This window comes from Periplaneta americana, chromosome 11, assembly GCF_040183065.1.
Source record: "Periplaneta americana isolate PAMFEO1 chromosome 11, P.americana_PAMFEO1_priV1, whole genome shotgun sequence".
Taxonomy (NCBI): domain Eukaryota; kingdom Metazoa; phylum Arthropoda; class Insecta; order Blattodea; family Blattidae; genus Periplaneta; species Periplaneta americana.
The window spans coordinates 145,994,763-146,010,385 of record NC_091127.1 but is presented as its reverse complement, the minus strand read 5'-3'; the positions used below and the strand labels follow the sequence as shown (position 1 = coordinate 146,010,385).

The window sequence follows — 15,623 nt, the reverse complement described above, 5'->3', positions numbered from 1 at the left end:
CTTTATAATACTCCAAATCCCTTTCCCTGGTAATCACCATCAAGCCTTAACTGTACATAGATACAGAGGTAGCCAAATTATTAGACTAAAGTGATTAAATGTGCAAAAAAAGCTATATTTATCGGCAGAAATAATGAACAAAAATGTATTTTGCACAGAAATAATGAGCAGAAAATTGAGTCTAGAGGTTGCTGATATTTTGTGAACATTCTCTTATTCTTCAGTAATATGTTGATTTTGTCAGGGATGCTTGAAACAAAAGTTTAACACTTTCTTTGAATATGACCATCATTTAGCCAGATATCAGACAGTGCTTCAATGAGCCAATGTTTTGTTGTAAGTTTCTTTTTATTCAGTTTCTTCTTTAGTATAGACTACATACATTCAATTGGGTTCATACCCGGTCTTTTTGCAGTCCATGGGAGAACAGACTGTTGAATATTTTCTTCAGTATATATTTAAAATATCTAAATACAAACACAGCCAGACAAAATATATCCAACTGTTGGCAAAATATACCAGAGGATATAAACAATAATATTTAGACTCTGTGAATTATAAGCTTACTGATAGTTGATATGACGAATTATATTATCTTTCAAAGCAAAAAGTTTTAGTCTAATAATGTGGCCACCTTTGCATTTCTGAAAAGTTCTCCCCTTTTGCCCTTACTCATTCTTGATATCTAAATAAAAATTATTTATACACTGAAGTCAATATTTTGAAACTGACTTTGTTTTAATTCACTCCCAACATTATCTGAAACATTCTCACTGTTCGAATCTGAGAGATGAATTCTGCAGTGCTTGGGAAAAGTGGCATAAGTCAGTTTCCACAAACATTTTTTATTAATTTATTGACAACTTACGGAACATCTGCTCGCTTGGGAAAAGAGACATAAGCATTTCTTTCATTACAATAATTCATACAGAAGAAAATCAAATCGACATAAACTAATGTGAAGACAGTTTTTTTTCCTTCTCCTGTAATATTAACATTTTTGACTTGTGCCACTTTTCCCGAGCACTATAGAATTGGTTAGTTGACAATTTCCATATGCAGTAGGCCAGACTAGGCGTCACCTGTAGAGTTCTGTATGGTTACTACAGCCATGAGATGTTTCGCGGGATAATTCTTATAGATTTATAAAACTGTTCCGTTTAGAATACAAAAAAAAAATCTTGTACTCACTTCCTCGAACCAAAACAAAGGCAGCATGACGGGGCGCAGACGTCGCATTGGCTCAAAACGACTGAGACTGCGCAGTGCCGTGTTGAACTGCACCCTTGTGTAGCCGAGTAGGGACATCCCTGATATCTGCAACACGTCCGATTGTTAGGAATTGAACTGAGATGTGGACTGCAGAGGACTTCCGCATCGTTCACCTCACCTGCTCCACGTAGACTGTAGTCTCGTGTAGGCTCTGTTTAGGTTGCAGGCCCAACACTCCGTTTAGATAAGCATCATCCGCCATGTAGAAATGTGGAAAAGACACTGCTAAGGAAACGCCTGTGGAAACACAAACATGAATGATGAAAAGGAATGTGGAAGCCTTATCATCTCGCCAATCTAAGGACCTTTCAGGCTCGGGGCCTCTGATTGGACAGATTTGTTTCTCTTTCTGTGGTATAGATGGTATCGCCATCAAAATAAACTCTTGAGAGAAGGAACGCAAGCTGATTTCGAAAATAATGGACTTTATTTAGAAAATGAACAGTGTTTGTTTCTATTTAATTGCGTATTAAATTAATGTTACAATATGTCCATACGTAACAACTTCGTAGTCATGTGAATACCCGTATGGAACTGGGAAGTAAGGGATGAAAACTTCGTCACGATAAGTCAAAATGAAGAGAGCTGATAAAAGAAAAGACTAACGGAAATACCGGTACTATATGAGCATAGGTATTGTAAAACGAAATAATTTTAATTGGAAAATTTTCTGTTAAGGTCTACCTGTGTAGATTACAGCTCCCTGTCCCCATACCTTTGCAGACTGTGAGGTCATGAACTCCGGCCTTGGGGCAGGTGCGCGACGTGGTGCAGAAGCACTTGAGTTCGGGGTCCGACGAAGCATCGCCGAACGTTGCATAGTAGACATTGCTTTTAATTCCCATGTACACGGTGGAGCGAAGAAAGAATAGTTTCACAGTCCTGAAAGTAATCTGTTAGCGTCAGATGGCGAATAATGAAAAGAATTTAACAATTTTAGCATTTGCAGAAATGTGAGCTAGTAAACTGGAAATCACGAAACAATGAAAAAGCTTTATAATTCAGCAATTTCCATGATAATAAAATTATTTGTAATATTCTAACAATTGAGATTTTTGTTGATAATCACTGATGCATGGGAATAACGCATCACAAGTTTTCTTACCTGCATAAGTCTGGCTGGAAAGTCTTCAGGGTGACTCCAGTCTCAATGAACGGCGGGAAGATTGTTCCGTCTGTGCCGTCGTATTCATTGCATTGCATTTCGTTCCAGACTGACATCTTGGGCAGGCCCTTGTACTCCACGATTCGCCCCTTGGTTCTGGAGTCCTGTAGACCTCGCTTAACCCGCTCTCTGTCCAGCAATGTTCCGTTTCTCTTTAAATGGAAACATTACTGAAAAGCTTTCCCTTTTGTTTCTTTAAACACTTCAAACATAAACATGGTGGAAGTAGTAATGTATAGCTATACAGATTTTTTATTTCTTGATAGAGTACAACAGAAAATTCTAATGTTGTATTAGTCCCAAATGAATAATTTTCTCAGACTATTACACTTACTATATCATACTACTTTTGACCAATAAAGTGATACGGAACAACGTGTTTCAGTCAATCATGGCTGCTTATCCTACAATTCTTATCACCTTCCTAACATGGTTTGTTTTTATGGCCTTTCGTCCACTACCTTTTGTCCACATTGTTTCGTGCATTATCTTTTGTCCACTCACTTCCGTCCACGTTCTCTTGTCCATCAATACTGAAATGTAGAGTGACGGCGGGAAATGAAAAATATCCTGAGATAAATTCTCCACAAATACAACTCCTTTATCGCCGAGATTTGAACTTGGGTCTGCTGTCGTAAACCAGTGATCTGTCGACTGAGCTACCAAGGCGACTAAATTGTACCCTCACTCACCTTTCCGAAGAATGAGAAACGAAAAGCTGTGCTGCCAACTTTCTGCAAGTCTTTGCCCCTAGCACGGGCAATGAGGCAGATGATTTTCGCAGAGAAGTCCGCCAGGCTGCAGTTGAAGATCCGTCCCTCGAAGAGCAATTCGCGTGCTGTGGCTTGCATAAACACGGAGTGGGACGCTGACGGCCCAAAAATGCGAGGAATGGCGCGGGCAGCTAGGGGTACCAGGGCTGGGATGTCCTTCTCTATAGTCAGCATTATACTCTGAAACGTTATTACTGCTGTGATTCTATTCCGCTAAATAGCAATGCAGGGTTGAAGCAAATAAATAGGAAGCTACATGTTCCTCTATGGGAAATGTTTGTTATTAATCGGTTGAGAAGCTTTGTCATCCAGACTACTTTCAAAAAACCTGAAAGATAAAACTTATGAAACCAGTTGTTCTGTATGGCTGTGAAACTTGGACTCTCACTTTGAGAGAGGAACAGAAGTTAAGGGTGTTTGAGAATAAGGTGCTTAGGAAAATATTTGGGGCTAAGAGGGATGAAGTTACAGGAGAATGGAGAAAGTTGCACAACGTAGAACTGAACGCATTTTATTCCTCACCTGACATAATTAGGAATATTGAATTCAGACGTTTGAAATGGGCAGGCATGTAGCACGTATGGGCGAATCCAGAAGTGCATATAGAGTGTTAGTTGGAAGGCCGGAGAGAAAAAGACCTTTGAGGAACTCGAGACGTAGATGGGAAGATAATATAGAAATGAATTTGAGGGAGATATGATATGATAGTAGAGACTGATTAATCTTGCTCAGGATAGGAAGCGATGGCGGGCTTATGTGAGGGCGGCAATGAACCTCCGAGTTCTTCAAAGCCATTTGTAAGTAAGTACAGGTTTCTCTTACATAGGCCTACACCATAAAGCCACACGGAAAGTGCCATGCTTTCATTACCTCGGCACTAGAACGAGGCGATCTGGCCAGCACTACACTCCACGTGCTTTTTATCCCCGAGAAATATCCGGTATTCACTTCGATAGGAAGCTGAGAGTACAGTTCTGGAAGTTTTGACAAAAACTTCACCATTCGGGACTTTCCAGTTTTAGCAACTATGCTACCCAGCCTAGTGAAAGAGGAATAGGATGGCGTTAACACCGCGTAAGAAATTGGTACAGTTTGTAAAAAACAAAGTAAAAAATGATTCCCTGCAGGTTTAGATATTAGAAAATGAGTGTTACAAAGCCAGTCGCAAACAGAAAACGCTGAAATTGAATTAAATCAGTTTTTTTTAAGAGTTTGTAGAGGAAATTTTAATGCACCGATAGGTCTACTGCAGGTGAGTGAACACTGTATGCATGAGACCGCAATATCTAACTAGTCAGACCCTAATATTTAACTAGTCGGCCAAAACCTGATAACTGTGTGTTTATATAGGTCTATACACATACATACATACATACATACATACATACATACATACATACATACATACATACATACATACAAAATACAGACAGAGGAAGTGAAACAGGCCTAACTCTGCAGATTTTCAGAGCGAATTGCTCATGATTTACTGTATGTAGCAAAAAAGGGTAATACCGTATTCGTGGAAAGTCCATAGTTTTCTCAGAAATTTTTTTTTTTCCAAATGTTTAACATTCTGTTATTCGGTAACTATTGCGATTATGATGGTGGTTTTTGTCTATATCGATTGAAAATCTAATAAAGAATCGTTTATCCTTCTGACGTATTTCTTTGGCGTGGACGGTTTTCGTGTAAATTTAATTTAAAAACAACTCATTTGAAGCCACTGACCCATGCGACCAGCTTGCAACATTGTAGCCCGAAAGAGAGATGTGAATAGTTCACTAAGGCAGACAGGCCTGCGTTCGTTGTCCTCTTACATCTATATTACGAGAAGAAAGAGGCGGCGATGTTGCCAGGCTGCTGAAACTTCTAACTCAATTTTCTAATTAACCGTGCATTTAATCACAAAACGTAATATGGGTTTTCTATTCATTTAAGTCAGGGCTGGGCACCGGAAGCGAATCCAAACTCTAAACGGACGCTTAATATTCATCCGTTACGGCATCAACGCTGCGCGGTGTTCGGCGGGAAAGAAAGGGGTGAAGAGAAGTCATTTGACTCCCCGTGAGAGAGTAGAATTCGCTCTTGGTGCCCAGCCCTGATTTAAGTGTAGGTACCTTATCGTCCCTTTCAATCTGTAGGATTATTACACTGTATTTATGAGCACATACTGTTCCGCAAACCGCTTATAGTGTTGCCATTCCCACTTTTTATTTGTTATTTTACGACGCTTTATCAACAGTTAACGTTATCTAGCGTCTGAATGAGATAAGAGTGAAAATGCCAGCGAAATGAGTCCAGTGTCCAGCGCCGAAAGTTACCCAGGATTTTCTCTTAATGGGTTGAGGGAAAACTTCGAAAAAAAAAAGACCTCAACCAGGTGACTTGTCTCAACCGGCCTGCTCGTTTCACGGTCAGAAATGCTAGCCGTTACTCAACAGCGGTAGACTACTCGCACTTCAAAGCCTATTTGGCATCATTACATTATTGTCTATTTCGTGATCTCGAGGACTCCATTCGCGAACCATAGTTCAAAGGTGGCTTCTGCACAAAACATTTTAAAGGCGGCACTTCCGAGTTTTTCAAAGTAGACATACAATATGGTGTAGCTACGCCTCCTGATAGAGACAAAAATTATGTAGAACAATAAAATTATATTTATTATTAAATTGTAAAGTTAAACAGTGCATATATTTTTATCTCTTCGAACTCACATGTGTGTAGCTGCGCTGTGCACTGCCGCGTCCGCGCTACATTCATGAACTTGAAAAGACAAAGTATATGTATCTAAATTGGTGTCAAATATTTTGGGGACGTGTTCCTAACACCAAAACATTACGAAAAGTTCATATGAACATTGGTCTCAAAATAATTTATTTCAGAGTTACAAGATAAAATTTAATTTTACAAAAATTGCTCGAAGTGGCTTCCTCCTGATTCGATGTATCCCCTAAACCTGCGTTACATGCTCTGGCGTACTCTGTTGAAGATTCCTGGAGTGTTTCGCATTTCGTGAAATCCAGTTTGGATACGCTCTCAGAATATCAACATTAAGTACAGGAGTCGCATAAACCAGGGACTTTAATGTCCCCAGACGAAGAAATCCATTGGATTCAAATCAGGCGATCGAGCAGGCCATGCAATGAATCCCCTTCGACCAATACATCTTTGGGAAAATCGATCATTAAAAAATTACGAACTATCAGACTGAAATGAGCTGGAGCAGCATCGTGTTAAAACACATTCGTTGGATGACGTCCAGAAGCACATCATCAATTAAATGATGCAAATCATTTCGTTCTGTTCACTCACAGAAACATTTTCTTCTGATGTCTTTGCTCAACAAAATACAAACAAACAAAAAACCACCAGACAATCAGCGGTCAATGAAGGGACAAATCCTTTAATAACTCCCTAACGAATGGTTTTCAGACCCATATTTTTTATTAACTTTTTTTAATTGTTTTGATGTTAAGAACACGTCCCCGAAATATTGCAATTAAAAAACCGTATAATAAAAGACGATTTAAAAGTTTGGCATATTACTTTTGGAATTATCATTACACTTTTAATAAAATTCCCGCAGAACAGAACACTGAAGATACAACATCATTACCAGGATGAGCAAGTGTGGCAATGTTATGATTTCCTCCCCTGTCAACGGGCTCGATTTATTCTTCTCGAAGAACCACATTTCGCGGAGATTGAATGATAGCGTATCGTCTTCCTCATGGTCTTGCTGCTTTTCCCGGTACTTGTATTTCCTGCAATAAATACAAAACACACCCGTAAAAATAACTTTCTGGAAATTAATCTTATAGATTCCTTACAAATCACTAAACAAACAATAAGTAGGTTCATAGAATTCCTCCAATTACGTGAAATATTTATGTTCTCGGTTGGGTGTTATTGCGATATTTAGATTTTTAACTAATTGTTCTTATTTTTAGGAATTTTGCATATGATTGAGAGTTCACATTACAATGCGATTGATTACAATCATGACTGTGATGTATACATGAGGGGTTTGTTCATTTTATAGGTTAGTTCACTCCATTAATGGATAATAAATATAATAAAAGGATTATTCCGTTTACTCCCTTAAGGTACGGTCACACGTCGCTACTTTTGCAGCGCTGCAGTACAAAAAACTGCGCAACTCTCGTACTGCGACGTGTGAACAACGGTGCAACCCGAAAAGTAGCGGCTGCCGAACCTGCTGCTCGCTACTTTTCCATGCTGCGCGCAGCTTAAAAGTAGCGACGTGTGAACAGGGTTCTCAGGGTTGCAGCCGCAGCATTTTTGATATCGGTTTTGTTGAAACTTTTGCTGCGGTTGCGACCAGTGTTGCCACCCAAATGTGCCAATGATACTTTTATTGTTTGGATGTATTTTAATGTTAGATGTGATGAAAATAAATTATTTGTGACAGTTATTAAATGCACAACACAGTCTGAGCATATTTGCTAATGGTATAATTCATTTTTTTAATTTTCCTTAGCGTAGTTCCAAACAGGAGGGTTGCCAACATTGATTACGTGAATATACTGTTGGTTATCATTTAAGTATATAGGCGTTTTTAAAAGCTTTATAATAAAAATAATGCCAATTTCTGAATACTACTTAGGACAGAAAAGCAAATAATAGATAAGTAAGCTTTCGCATGAGTTTCTTAATAATGCGAACATAACCACAAAATGTATATTGAGAAGTCAACACGGAGATGGAAACCTGCAGCATGACTGCGGCTGCAAAAGTAGCGCCTTGTGTGTGAACAGACTCGCAACCTCCAGTTGCAACTTTTGCAGCACTCGGGTTGCGCAGCACGAAAAGTAGCGTGCAGCGCGCTACTTTTGGCTTACGTGTGAACACGACACGCAACTTTTGCAGCTGCAGTACAAAAGTTGCGCAGCAAAAGTAGCGACGTCTGAATGTACCTTTACTCTCATTCGCTTGCCTAATTGGACTCTTGTAAATGTTATAGATAGTGTGACGTAACTCGCTGCCGTTGCTAAGCAAGTGACGTTAGAGTTTGAAACTTCCATAACGTTTTTTCTATTTGACCCTTGAGCATGAACGTATCACGTTAGAAATCGTTATATTCAACTCTTGCTACTATATTTAGTGTAAAGTGTCCTTTTCCGGTGTCTTTTTTCCGATTCCTTACAAACTAGAATGTTTTACTTTTATTTCATAATAGTGCTGAATAAAATGTATTAACAGTATATGAGGGCCTACAATTTCGTTACTCAAGAGATTAAATTAGGTTAAACTTCCAATTATAAAAGGAAAGGAATACGCTGCTGTAAAAAGATGATTTCAAAATTCCTGTCTTTTTAATATATGGTACTTACAAAACTCTGGAATACTATCAAGTCCAAAATAATTTAATAAATTTTATAAAAAAAGTCTCTATGAAACAATTTTAATAAAATTAAATTAGATCACGGAAATATAACAGACGTTTTCTAAGTAAAACAGGGGGTCAGACAAAGTTGTGGTCTCTCTCCATTATTTTTTTATACTTGAACAAAATAATTAAAGATTGAAAATCATTACATTGACAGAAACACAGTATTATTAACAATCAGTTTTGCAGATGACGAAATATTGATGACAGAAAGTGAAGATGATGTGCAACGATCTGCTTTTAAATTGCAATTCATTCTTAGAAATTACAACATATAATTTTCAGAAGATAAAATTAAGTCAACGGAAATAACCGGAAAATAACTTTCTAGAGTTAAAATACTGATAAATAACAAAATTATTGAACAGGTAACAGATTTTGTGTACTTGGGAAGTCATATATACAGTATATCTAAATTTGAAAACCAAAAAGAGTTCAGAAGGATTTAGTAAAATATAACAGGTTAAATGGAGTGTTGAATAATTTTGGAAACTATATGAGGAAAGAAATTCAAATTAGATACCACAACGTTATTTCTAAACCAACTCTTCTGTATGGAAGCGAATATGGATTCTCCGAAAAAATGACAAACACAGAATTAACTGTTCACAGATGAGATTTATGCGTTCGTTGAGTGGAGTGACTTTACGAGATAGAATTAGAAGTGAGGGAATTAATAGAATTAGAAGTGAGGGAATTAATAGAATTAGAAGTGAGGGAATTAATAGAATTAGAAGTGAGGGAATTAGAGAAAAATGTTAATTGAAATAAAAAAAAATTCCAATTCAAATGGAGTCATCACATTCATAGGGTGTTAGTTAGCAGCCTACCTAGGAAATTATTAAATTATAAATGGAAAGGAACCCGAAACATAGGAAGACCAATTCGCCGATGGACAGATAAATTTTTGTAGTCGCAGAACGGGCATTGGTTACCCAGAACTGCAGAGGGAGGAAGAAGAAAATTACTTGCAATATATAATGCATATATTTGCTCACTACTGTTGTATATTAAAGTTAATTTCTGAGTTCCGAAATACGAGTCAGTAAACACGAGATATAAGAAAACTATAGGCCAGCCAAAGTAGAGACTTAGTTCGATGTAAGTACATATTTTATAAATGCTGGTTAACTTCCAGTAACTGCATGATTTGTACCTCTAAAAGAAGTTTAAAACTGTTATTACATAATTATTGGTTGTTCATCTGACCGTTCTATATTTTAAAACAATTTTTGGAGAGTAATGTAAATGTAAACTTTCAACTGCGTATTCTTGACGTTATTTGCAGCAACGACTGTTCTAACATATTATTATTATTATTATTATTATTATTATTATTATTATTATTATTATTATTATTAAGAAATTAATAATAATACATATTTATTATTATTATTTATTATTATTATTATTAAGAAATTAATAATAATACATATTTATTATTATTATTTATTATTATTATTATTAAGAAATTAATAATAATACATATTTATTATTATTATTATTTATTATTATTTATTATTATTATTATTATTATTATTACTATTATTATTATTGTTGTTGCTACTTCACAGGGCATATCTTTTTATTGAAATGTTTACTTCAGTCAATCGTTCCTATCACAGTCATTAATTAATACAAATGCGATTATCAGCTGTTATAAAAGCACTTTTAAATCGTGACGTCACTTACCTATATACATATGGACCGACTTCTTCCAAAGCTGGTCGTCCTCCGTTCTGCACTTCATTGGGGTTGGTGACGTTGAAGAAGTACACCCTGACTTCTGCAGGATAAGGGTATGCGGACCACAATTCTCTGAACTCTGATCCTTTCCTCAAACTTATTTTCTGCATCAAAATTTAATAATAATAATAATAATAATAATAATAATAATAATAATAATAATAATAATAATAATATCATCATCAAAATGCAGTAGGCTATATCTTAAAATGAGCCGTTGAGAGCAGAAGTGGTGTAAGTCAAAAATGGGTAATGAAGGTTAAAGTAAACATTCTGTAAAATTGAGCGCAAAGTAGCAATTAATATTCAATTTTTTTTTAACTATTAGTAGTCAGTGGATAGCACGAAGGACATATTAATTGCTACTTTGCGCTGTATTTTACATAACTTTTACTTTAAACCTCATTACCCAATTTTGACTTACACTACTTCTGCTCTGAACGGCTCAAATATTGGATCATTTGGCTATTGTGAGCTGTATGAGTAAATATTCGATACTAAATGTAGCGTATCCTTGGTCAGATAGACTGACACAACGTATTTCCTATAAGACAACGCAGGAGAAGCATACCATAAGTGACACATGTCCAATTCCGAGAGGACGGGAATGAATTTACATTTCCTACTAGGAATTAAGTTAACTGGATTTGGAGCTAGAGATAATGCAGTTTGAGCCGTGAAAGAAGAATGTGTTATAATAGGCCTATGGCGAGAACTGACCAGAAAATGTTTCTCAATGTCCTGTTTCAGGGACAGCGAAAAACTCTTATAATGCGTTAAAAATGATTGTTTTGTTATGCTTCGTGGGTGATTAGAGTTTCATTATTCCACTCTCATGCTCTTTTGAAATAGAAGACCATGGAAAATTGATGGTCTAGCGGAAATGGTCAAGTAGATGGAACTGAAAATGTGGCATATACAGTAAAAGATTTATATTTAGCATCTAAATTGCTCGTACTATCAGTTTAAATTTGAGTTCTTTCAATCATACACTGAACGGACACATATCATATAAACATATCTGACATCAAATGGGCATCGGACATACACAATGCACCACACTGACAACAGACAAATACAGAACACCACCATAAGGCATCGGACGATTACAGGACACCACATTGGCAACGGACAAATATAGGACTCAGATTGTCAACGGACAAATACTGAAAACAATATTGGCAGCAGACAAATACAGGACTACACATAGTCAACGGACAAATACTGACCTCCATATTATCAACGGACAAGTACAGTGCACCGCAATGGGAACGGACAAATGCAGAACATCATATTGTTAACAGAAAAATACTCTACAGGGCACCACACTGGTAACGGACAAATAGAGGACACTACATTGTCAACGGACAAATATCGGCTTACATTGGTAATGGACAAATAAGGCACATACATAGTCAACGGAAAAATACAGGGAACCACATTGATAGGGAACAAATACAGAACGTCACATTGTCAACGGAAAAATAAAGGACAACATTTTAGTAACGAAAAAATACAGGATATTCACATTGTCAATGGACAAATATCGGCTTACATTGGTAACGGGCAAATAAGGCACATACATATTCAACGGAAAAATAAAGGACAGAATTTTAGTAACGAAAAAATGCAGAACGTCACATTGTCAACGGAAAAATAAAGGACAGCATTTTAGTAACGAAAAAATACAGGACTTCACATTGTTAACGGAAAAATAAAGGACAGCATTTTAGTAACGAAAAAATACAGGACTTCACATTGTCAACGGAAAAATAAAGGACAGCGTTTTAGTAACGGAAAAATACAGAACGTCACATTGTCAACGGAAAAATAAAGGACAGCGTTTTACTAACGAAAAAAATACAGAACGTCACATTGTCAACGGAAAAATAAATGACAGCATTTTAGTAACGAAAAAATACAGAACGTCACATTGTCAACGGAAAAATACAGGACAGCATTTTAGTAACGAAAAAATACAGAACGTCACATTGTCAACGGAAAAAGAAAGGACAGCATTTTAGTAACGGAAAAATACAGAATGTCACATTGTCAACGGAAAAAGAAAGGACAGCATTTTAGTAACGGAAAAATACAGGACTTCACATTGTCAACGGAAAAATAAAGGACAGTGTTTTAGTAACGAAAAAAATACAGAACGTCACATTGTCAACGGAAAAATAAAGAACAGCATTTTAGTAACGAAAAAATACAGAACGTCACATTGTCAACGGAAAAATAAAGGACAGCATTTTAGTAACGGAAAAATACAGGACTTCACATTGTCAATGGATAAATACATGACACCACATTGTGAATGAACGAAATAAATAAAGAGTAGCACATTATCAATGACACCATATTTTGATTGGAGAAATATAGAGTGCTACATTGACAACGGACAAATACTGTAGAGGATACCAGATTGGTAACGGACAAACAACTAAAAAGTAAGTCAACAGGAAATTCTAATCTTAACAGACACTTCAAACAGCATCATGGATACCCTTGTGAGTATGTAGATATTTCGTGACATATTAGAAATGTTAAAAATAGAAAGTAGAATTGTTGTAAAAATTAATCTTTTCAAGTAATATTGGATTTTCATTTTCCGTTGACAATGTGACGTTCTGTATTTTTTCGTTACTAAAATGCTGTCATTTATTTTTCCGTTGACAATGTGACGTTCTGTATTTTTTTCGTTAGTAAGTTTAATTTTGTTTTTGTATTTTCACATTACGTTGGACGAACACATAGTAGAACTCATGTGTTTGAAATATAAAAACTTTAAAACTTAAAACTTTTAAGAATGTTAAAAGTGTTTTTCAAAAATAATGTGCAGTACTTTGAGTAACTGTACGGTATCGTTTCAGCGTCATGTTTCGCCTTCTTGAGTTGCTAGTAATCTACTACGATCATTTTGAGTCATTACTTTTCCTGTCTTCCCATCCATTCTATTAATTTTGTCTGGTCTTTCTTTCTTTTGTTTTTATCTTAGTTATTTTACTACTTTTTACTTTCCTTCTGCTCCCTTTCTTTTCCTTCCAATTCTTATTTCTTTATTACAGCCTCCCTTTTAACCTTAATTCATTGCGACTTAAACTCTCCTCTCCTCTCCTCTCCTCTCCTCTCCTCTCCTCTCCTCTCCTCTCCTCTCCTCTCCTCTCCTCTCCTCTCCTCTCCTCTCAAGGAATCATCCCTCGATAGTTTTCCTTCCACTCATTGCAAGATGACTTACCGCAGCGATCTGTAGCCGCACAATCATGGGAAACGCCCACCAGCCCCATACCACGCCGAAGATAATTGTAACAATGCCAGATATGAAGACGTGCCACCTGGATACATTCTGTAGAGAGACTGAAAGTATATAATTAATCTGTTAGGAATTTAGTGAAGATATGTAGGAAAATCTCTCCTGCTATTCACATATTTCTGTTGTGAGTGCATAATAATCAGCACGAGTCATCTTGTGCTATAGTATAGCATAAAGGTCTTCGTTACCAATGTTCTGAATAATTGAAGTGAAGGATGCTATTCTATGTATTTAGTATTTATTGCTACATAGGCTACAATACAAAATAAATACATATTTTGGACGTAGCGTAGACCTGTTTGAGGAAGCTCGTGTTCGGGACAATTCCTATAAATAACTATTTTATACCGAAATGCACTAAAATTACAAAACCAGTACATTTTTTAACAAACAGGGATAATTATGAAAATAGAAGTATAAAATCAAGTCAAGAACAGACTGCAAGTTGAAATGAATCGCCTAAATATAGTATATTGGAATTAAGAAAAAGAAGAAAGGAGAAAGGGACATGAATACTAAATAATTTGCTTAATTTTTTTCTTAAATATATTAAACTCAAAATAACCTTGATCAGGATTTAATATCAAAATAGAGTGGTATAATGCGAATCTAGCTTTCAGGTAAAGCTCCCAGTGAAACAGACTTGAATAATATCAAGAGAAAAATTGTTTCGAGGGGGGTATCGATCCCAGGCCCTTTGGCTGAGCGCACCAATGCTCTGCCGACTGAGCTACCCAGGAACTTCACCCGATACCGTCTCAATTTTTCCTTTTATATCCACATATATCTCGAGTGGGCTAGCAAGACGCCAGAAATCCACATCGAGTGCACACAAATTCTGTGTGACTTGAAGTTGTGGTTTTCTGTTAACGTACCTACAGTAACGTATATTATGAAAAATCTAGCTTTCAGATGAAGCTCCTTGTGAAGGAAACTTGAATAATTTCAAGGAAAAAATTGTTCCGGGGCCGGGTATCGATTCTGGGACCTTTGGCTGAGCGCACCAACGCTCTACCGACTGAGCTACCCAGGAACTTCACCCGACACCGTCTCGTTTTTCCCTTTATATCCACATACTTCGAGTGGGCATACGTTACTGTATCATCTCGGGGGGAGGGGGGGAGTTCGGCTAGTGTCGTGACGTGGATTTGCTTGCTTTTTCCCCTCTGGAATTAATCTCATCCGAACTTTACCAGTCTTATTAACAGGCTTCGGCCTAGGGACACAGAGTAACCAGTATGAGGTTTAGAGTACACGGAGTATAAATGACGTCATGACCCGTGTGCAGTCACCCGACTGCAACAGCACAGGTGTGTCCGTAATGTTCATTACCGTTGTGTGTAGGCCTATTGCTGCTTGGCTGCGGTACATGCAACAGGCTTCGGTGTAGGGACACTTGATTGAAGGTTACAGCTCACGTTAATTCTTTAATGGTAGACATATATTGTCTAAACTAGGAATGTACTGTATATACTGCATCTATACAGAATGATATATATTTTGTGCCTTACTGTGACGGACTGTTTACATGTTGAGACACGAAGTAAAGGCGCGCTTCATCTCTCACTCCACTCGACCAACACAACACTATCTTCCGTGCGTTCTGAACTTCATGCGTTTCTGTGCCCAGGACCGAAGCCTGCTTATTAAGTACACAGAAGATGCCTTTCTTGAAAATAAAAAAAACCACGATTTTTTGCAGGGTTTTATGATTTTCACTTAACTGTACTTGGCATCGGAAAGGACAGTAATGTACCCCTTCCAAAAAGGCTCTATTTTCTTGGGCATTACTGCTGTGGCTGTGAGACATCATTCACTGCCGGTCTGTCACCTCTCGCCACAGTTCAGCAGTTGTGTGACTCCTGACACACGGACCGGAGAACGCGAATTCGATTATGCGCAATGTTCAAAACATACAGAGATGAGCCTGCCTGGAGAGAA

General features: G+C 37.0%; 1 protein-coding gene across 1 annotated transcript in view; it reads right to left on the bottom strand.

The window, feature by feature from the left end:
- Positions 1–15,623, bottom strand: part of LOC138708554 (uncharacterized) — a 91,983-nt gene that overhangs the window by 72,582 nt on the left and 3,778 nt on the right. The window contains exons 3-10 of the mRNA XM_069838669.1: positions 13,608–13,726; positions 10,316–10,473; positions 6,830–6,977; positions 3,130–3,390; positions 2,378–2,589; positions 1,988–2,154; positions 1,391–1,509; positions 1,192–1,317 (exon numbers count right to left, since the gene is read on the bottom strand). Of these exons, the coding sequence (XP_069694770.1) occupies positions 1,192–1,317; positions 1,391–1,509; positions 1,988–2,154; positions 2,378–2,589; positions 3,130–3,390; positions 6,830–6,977; positions 10,316–10,473; positions 13,608–13,726 (1,310 nt within the window). The remainder of the gene's footprint in view (positions 1–1,191; positions 1,318–1,390; positions 1,510–1,987; positions 2,155–2,377; positions 2,590–3,129; positions 3,391–6,829; positions 6,978–10,315; positions 10,474–13,607; positions 13,727–15,623) is intronic.